Source organism: Cucurbita pepo, chromosome LG07 (genome assembly GCF_002806865.2).
Source record: "Cucurbita pepo subsp. pepo cultivar mu-cu-16 chromosome LG07, ASM280686v2, whole genome shotgun sequence".
NCBI classification, from domain to species: Eukaryota; Viridiplantae; Streptophyta; class Magnoliopsida; order Cucurbitales; family Cucurbitaceae; genus Cucurbita; species Cucurbita pepo.
Window position 1 is genome coordinate 8716445 of NC_036644.1, and position 8138 is coordinate 8724582.

Sequence of the window (8138 nt, forward strand, 5' to 3'; positions counted from 1 at the left end):
AACATTTAAATAGATACCAGATACCAACTAATACCTACCAATAATGAAAATATAAATTAACTAAATCTTGATAATAAAATAAAATATACTACTAATCAAATTTAACCGATTACGAATATTTAAGATATATTCCCTAACTAATATATTTTTCTAAATACTAAATGATTCTATAACTATATTTCACAAACTAGAAATAAGTCACAAAGTTACAGAACATTTCTATATCTATATAAACTTGTATACAACGTTAAACTATAATTTGTTTTTTTTGTTTCGTGTTCACTAATATAAAATATTGAGAATATATGTCTTAACCAATTAAGTTACGTTGAGAGCGTCGATACTAATACCTAATACCAAATAAATAGAAGGATAAACATTGGTTTTAAGTTATTCTAAAGAGGGTTTGCTCATCATGAATGCCACACCTCAACTTCTCTATCAAAATCTAACACTTTGATTATTGTATCTAACACCTCCAAAAACCCCAAAAAAGACATAAATTACAGGGAAGAAAATTGGATTCTCACCACCACCAAGATCCGATCATCTCTAGAATCAGCCATAGATGCTGGATTATGATTTTTGTTTATCTGTGCCATGAAACTTTCTCCCAGCTTCAACTGCTTCCCTGCAAAGAAAACGAATATATTGGGATGGATTATAAAGCGTAACACCTCGAAAACTCCTGCGAACACGAGCATACGTGCTACAATTAAAGCTTCCCTACGTCTAAGAGGTTCTAAGAACATCTTCAAACAGATTGGAGGAAGCATATATTAACCCGAAAAGCATATCGATGTTATCATTAAGTCTTTCCATTTTGTAGTTATATTAAATGATGATTTTGAATGAAACTGACTGATTTTACTGTAAGAACTACCAAAAGAAGAGAAGCATAACAGATTCAGGGTTAATGAGAACCTGAAAGCATCAACTAATGCCATATTGTTGGGATCGAGCTGAACGCCCTCGTAGAATGAGTTTGCTGCTTCTTCAAACCTCTGCAATAATGACCAGTGACTTCAATGGCATAATAAGAGAAGTCTTCTAATTCGATACTCACGAAATGATTCACTGTAAAACTGAAGACTTGCCTGCAACAAACGTAACGCTGCACCTTCTCGATAGCAAGCTTTCGGCCAATCTGGCTTCAATGCTCTGCAGGCCTTTGCATCTGCTAGGGCATGCTCGGCTTGACCTAACCTTATCCAACAAAGACTTCGGTTGGAAAATAACGTACCATCAGTTGGATCCAGGTCGATTGCCTACAAAATAACATCGTTATAGTAGTCCAGTAGCATCAGTCATACTTTACAATTGAGTCTCTGCAAACATCTCATAACTTCAATCTATGAAGCAGACACTGCAGTTATAAAAAAAGCCACACCGTAAGAAGCTTAATTCTATCCAAAAAGATCTAACAACTCCCTCCCAAGCCAGTAGTCATTGGTATCAAATGAAAATTGGTACTGCCCCTAGCTCGCTAGCATCTATCAATTATTTAAAATAATAATAAATAAATGATAATAAATAATTAAAATAAAAAAGAAGAAGAATGAGAGGTTGGCATTTAATATATCTCTCTCATTCTTTTTGTGATGTCCCACGTTGGTTGGGGAGGAGAACAAACCACTATTTATAAGGGCGTGGAAATGCGTTGAGGGGAAGCCCGAAAGGGAAAGCCCAAAAAGGACAATATCAGAGCTGTTACAAATGGTACCAGAGTTAGACACCGGACGATGTGCCAACCTTCTCGTTGTTTCCATAAACACGAGGCGGTGTGCCAGTAAGGACACTGGACCCCAAAGGGGGTGGATTTGGGGGTGGTCCCACATTGATTGGAGGAAGGAAAGTGTGCCAGCGAGGACGCTTGCCCCGGAGGGGGGTGGATTGTGATGTCCCCACATTGGTTGGGGAGGAGAACAAACCACCATTTATAAGGGTGTGGAAACCTTTTCCTGGTAGACGCGTTTTAAAGCCTTGAGGGGAAGCCCGAAAAAAAAAGCCCAAAGAGGACAATATCTGCTAGTGGTGGATCTAGGCTGTTACACTTTTTTAGGTTAGTAGAGACATGTTTAGGTTGGTAGCGAGAGGTTGGCATGTCTTAAAAACAAGCAGATTGTAGGAGTTCATAAAATAAGCCTGCAATTTTACAAGTGAAATATACAAAACAGGACACAGAAACAGGCAAAGATCAACCTGTGTATAGGCATCAACCGCTGTATGAAAATCCTTTGTATTGAAAGCATCATCCCCTCTAGATTTGGCCTCTGCGGCTTTCTTCTTTGCTTCAGGCGACACCTAGTAGTTACGTACCATTTGGCGTTAGACTCAAAAGCAGCAGGCGCAATAAAGAACCATATTACCACTTGTAAACATCATTTTAGTCAGTGTGCTTCATAAGCAAGCTCTGGATAAGCATTCTCATTCTAAAAAAATTTGACGAAAAAGTTGATTGTTATGGGAAAGAATGAAGCAGCATCTATTTCATGAAGCTACCAGGGACAAAATCAAGCCATTATGACTAATTTGAATATAATTCAAAGCACCACATCAAAGTTTGGTAAATATCCTGTGTTGACACGTAATTCCAAAACCTCATTACGACACGGATATTTTAAATAATGCATAAACATAAATAATTTGCCTTTACATTGGCGTCCTACAAAGTACAACACAATACACAAACTGTCCAATGATTCATCTAAAGGTTTCCATTTAATGCTTAATTCGCTCTAAGGTTCACAGCTGTGATAGGTTGAACACTTGAACAAACATTCAAACTTCCTTTCCCAACAATGAAATTATAGTTGTTTCTCTCTCAAAAATTTAAAAAAAAAAATTCCCAACCAATATGTTGAATGACATGGAAGACAAATTGCAAGTTACCATTTTAATTACCCATAGAATTTTCATCATCATCATCATCATCATCACTTATCAATCACGTTGGAATGTTCTATGGATCCCTATGAAAACTTTGGACAGATACATAACCAAAAAATAAGCTGATCAAGAGGGTTATAAACACACCTCGGGCAAATCCTGAACTCGTGATGTGGAGTCTTTATGTATACTAACATCCTCCAGATTTCTGGTCACCTACAAAATTTAGCCCTTGCAGTTAGGATACGAAGCAGCTATGAGATACAAGAAACAATAAACAAGCAGACGCAAACACCGCAATTGATAGAAAGTAGTTAATACACTCACACTGCTACTCTATTCCAACTTGAAGGGTGAAAGTTGTGTGTTCCCCTCATTTACAGTAATATTCTTATCATTTCGCTCTCCGTTTCAAAGTTCAGATATCTTTACTATTTAATTTTCTGTTAGAGAGTCTAATTTGTGATCCAACAACAAATGATCAAAAATGCATTTTCAGCTATTTCATTTCGCAGCATTTGGCTTATCTTTAGTATATGACTCACCTTCTTCCCTTTATTTCAAACAATTTTCTTGTTCTGATAAAAGTTCTATCCCTGTAAAGAGAGACAAACTACATACCAAGAGATGACTATTCAAGGGATGCGGCAACCTGAAGGTTCATATCGGAGCAGAGACCAACATAAACTGTATATAATTTGATAGTGACGGCAAAGAGCTTTTGAAGACTATAAATGCTGATGGAAAAAATAAAGATGCCACAAATAACCCATCTACTAGTTTCAATCTTTACTTGAATAGGATCTGTTCTATAGGTTTTACAAATGTGTCCTTGAGTTCTAAAATAACATATCTACTAGTTAGACAGCTAAAATAGAATTTCAAGATCATACCTGATCTTTCATGGTTTCATTCTGCATATACTCAAGTATTCCATCAGCGGTCCAATTAGGAATTGTCTTAATTGCTGAAGTCAAGGGAAGAAGAATCTCAACAGCTGCCCGACTACCTCTAGCTGCTGCAACCTGAATTGGCCTTAGCACATCCTACAATACAACAATAACAATTTTATGCTTGGAAGAGGTTTTCTTTAATTCAAAATTTTCATTTTTTTATGGCAAACAAACAACCATAAAGAGCAAACAAAGAAACTATAGAGATCAAAACAGAAATCTACATAGAGCTTTTAGCTGATGTAAAAGTTGATATAGACACTCTAGAGTTCAAAACGAATCGAGTACATATTCTCAACCAGCACAAGAAGCTTAACAAGCACTTATTGATCTAATCTTAAAAATGGGGTGTATTGACACGGTGAAAGATTTTAATATCAATTTCAACTGAAATTGCATAATTTCACCACGAGGGGCACATCAAATAATATTTGCCTGTTACTAGTTGATTTGATCTTGAACTACTAGAAGTAAGCTACCATTTGTTTCTATTTTCTCATAGCAAATATTTCTTTTTATTTACTGTAATGATTTCTCAAATATCAATGAAAAGTTTCAATTTCTTGCAGGAAAGAGTAAGATATGATAGATTGATAACTTAAATTTTTTTGGTATCTCTACTACCTTAGTAATTACCTAAAGTTGGGATGTGTTTTTGTAAGCTCCCTTTTGAGAAGGTCTATAAATTCCACTGTATTTTCTACTACGATTTTTCAACAACTTCGATTTTATCAATGAAAAGATGTTTTATCTAAAAAAGAACTAAGTAGAAGAAAAAGATGATGCACTGATATCCCATCACATAATTCAACAAAATAAAGGGTAAGAACAAGACATTCTCTTTTAAAGAGTAATAACTGAGAGTTCAATGCTGTAGAACTTTGTCATGAACTATGCTCCACACTACCTCATCAGTGGCATTAGGATCGGCCCCAGCTTGTAACAAACTCTTTATAATCTCAAGGTTCCCACTATCAGCAGCAATATGAAGAGGAGTTGCTCCACCAGCACTAATATTTACTTTTGCACCTGCCTGTAGATTGAGTGCAAAGGATGCAAAAATGTCAAAATTCTACTAGACGAAGCAAAATGTTCATCATTTACGCACTACAGCTTCAAGTAATTAGAATTTGATCAAATATCATTGGTATATGGCCGAATAAGACAGAAAAAAGAAAGAGAGAGAGAAAAGAAGGCACAGGTCAACAGAAACAAAACCTGAATTAACAAATCCAAGCAAGCCAGAGAACCAGCAGCCACTGCTGACAATAGGGGGGTAATATCATCGTCAGTTTCAGCATTGGGCTGAAAGGCATTAGAAAATGTTTATGGCATCAGTGGGAACATAAAGGGAAAAAATCATCCACATATAAATGTTTTAAAACGTGTTATCGAAAAAATCAGACATGACAAACTAGTAAAAGTAAAATGAAAGAGAAGCTGAAACAATAAATTAGAATATGTTTGTAGCTGGAGCTAAACCACGATCAATGACAAAGACACATTAAAAACCTCTGGATTTTGTTAATGACGAACCAACACTCCTCTACAGCTAAATCATTATAACTTCCCACAAATGGAGATTAATTCATAGAGAAATCTTAAAGAAAGAATAAACTTTACAAATCTTGTTCTATGAATATCATCCCAAAGTTAAAACGCAAAATTTCCACTAAGCAACATTTCCATAAGAGAAACTTGCCAATTAAAAGAACTCAAACAAATAAACAACCTTGAGTACACAAGATATTTCAATCAATTATATGTTTAAGAATAAGAAATATCAGACTGGAGATGAACTTGTGAGCATATATACATTAGCGTGGTGTTCAAGGAGCAGCTTTACAGCTTCCTGTTGGGCATGACCAGCGGCCCAAATCAAAGGGGTACCCGCATCACTCTGGGAATTAACATCAGTAACTCTTGAAAGTAAAAACTTTAGCAGCTCAATATCTCCTGCATTAGAAATCAGAATTAATAAAAGTTATACATTTTTCTGCAAAATTAGCCCTGATCATTTCAATCTCTTTTAAGCATGGCGCAAAGATTTGCCAACCCCAATATTTAGTTTGGCTAAACATTCTCCCATCCTTCCCACCAATACCATTAACTCTCACCCCTCTACAAGAAAGCAACGGGAGAATTTCATATCTTATAACAGACACTTGTAAGTAGTTAAGAAACTAAGCAACGCCACATGATACATGTTCTAGATGTAAGATGTTTAATGATAAAGACAAAATAGTTCCTTTCTGATACCCAGACGACCTAAGAATTAGATGTAAAATGATTCAGAACTTGGTTCCAGAAAGAAACTCTACTGTTACTCAAATACATTTTTTTTTATTACAGGAACCATTGCTTACTCAAATCAAAATGCCCATAATCAGAATCCTAACACCTACTACCTGCAGGAGCGCCAGAAGAAAAAAAAAAGAATATAAAAAAAGTGAATTTACCAATGCCTGCAGAATGATGAAGAGCTGTGGCCCCCAAGTCACTTGCTATAGCAGGATTAGCACCACACTCAATAAGGTATCTTGCAGTATCAGCGTGTCCTTGTCGAGCAGCATGAATGAGTGGAGTTTCACCTGTAAAAAAATCCAAATGATGTCGAACATAATTGTGCTTGAAAAAAATAACCATGGGAGAGACATAAAATCAATAAAAACACTATGCTTGTTAAGAGAAAGCTTTTACAACATCAAATTCCTCTTTTCATGCTAAACAGTCTTTCTCAGCCTGCATGCTGCATGTATCTGACAAATGTAAATTATGATATTAAGGAGTACCATTTGTGAAATCTTAATCTCAGAATTGGTAAATAGAGCTCTTTGTATGGACAATATAATCTCATAAGTATTTTCCAGAATGCCCTCATACTTCAACTACGATATAATTCAAAATGGATATAAACTCGGTGAAAAATACTACGATATAATACATCTTCATTGGTGAGGCTTTTGGGAAGCTCAAAGCAAAACCATGTGAGCTTATGCTCAAAGTGGACAATATCATACTATTGTGGAGAGTCGTGATTCCTTAACATAAATTCCCCATATTTTTTAATCCAAATTCCCCCAGCAAATAAATAAGAAACGATAACTTACCATCTTCGTCTCTTGTATCAACGTCGAGCTTCAATTCTTCTAACAGATACTTGCAGACCTCAGTCTTTCCCTCTCTTGCCGCAAAATGAAGTGCACCTCGCTTATTAGCATCCTTAATGTCAGCCACAGTTCCCGCCAGTCCCTTCCCTTCATCAAGCCTAGCAGCCAAATCTACTCGAACACACCAAAGCATTCCATAAGAGATCGACAAAATTTACACGAAAAAAGTAACCAAATTCAAGCTGATTAAGCAGAAACTTACTCTTCAAGAGATCAATGTTTCCAATGCGAGAGGCGTTGAGAAATTGTTGCACTGTCTGCCTCGCTGAATACAATCCGCGAATTTGCATCACATAACTAGTAAGGATATAAACAACAACAACAACAACAACAACAACAACAACAACAACAAAAAAAAAAAATGAAAATGAAAATGGGAAGAATGATACAGAGGAAAGTGGAAGAAGAACCTGCGAGGGCGTCTGAAGCATCGGGCGCCATGGAGGAAGGTTTTGTGAGACTTGTTCCGAAACCCTAGAGGAAGAAGAAGAAGGAGAAGGAGAAAATGGAGTTGTGAGACTGGTTCCTAAAACCCTAGAGGAAGAAAGTGTCGGTTTAAACCCTAAAACCAGTGCCGCAGTGTAGACGAAGAAGATGGTAGAAATATTATTTTTTTTTTTTAGTTAAATTAATCAATTATTGGATTAAATATTACAAAATTGGAAGGTTTGACATTTTTATTTAACGCTTAATTAATAAAAAGAAAATCCAATTTTGTAATTATCTCAAAAATAAAAAATTTAATATTTTATTTTAATAATACTCTTAATTTTTTATAAAAATTAAAAAATACGTCTAAAATTTTAAAAATAGCATTAAGATTATTTTTCTTTATAAAAAAAATTTAAACATTTTTACCATCAATATATAGACGAAAAACATCTTTCAATACCTTATAAATTACCTCTAAACATTTTAATTGTGGAAAATATGTTGGATGAAAGTCATACGTCGTCGGTTAATTTGGGGATTGATCATGAGTTTATAATCAATAAATACTGTATCTATTGATATGACGTATTTTGGGAAGCCCAAAGCAAAGTCATGAGAGGTTTTGCTCAAAGTGGACAATATCATATTTTATCGTGGAGAGTCGTGTTCGTCTAACATGGTATCAGAGCTAACA

The 8138-nt window shown here is 35.4% G+C and overlaps 1 protein-coding gene across 1 annotated transcript; it reads right to left on the bottom strand.

Moving 5' to 3' along the window:
• Positions 1-323: 323 nt before the first annotated feature.
• Positions 324-7516, bottom strand: LOC111798913 (ankyrin-1; the record flags this gene model as incomplete). The annotated part of the gene is given in 13 exon segments (XM_023682262.1): positions 324-631; positions 925-1004; positions 1098-1268; positions 2203-2304; positions 3037-3105; positions 3783-3935; positions 4750-4875; positions 5061-5147; positions 5659-5798; positions 6302-6433; positions 6953-7123; positions 7215-7277; positions 7423-7516. Coding segments are annotated over 13 exon segments (1380 nt in total). The 3' UTR covers positions 324-576.
• Between the last annotated feature and the right edge of the window lie 622 nt (positions 7517-8138).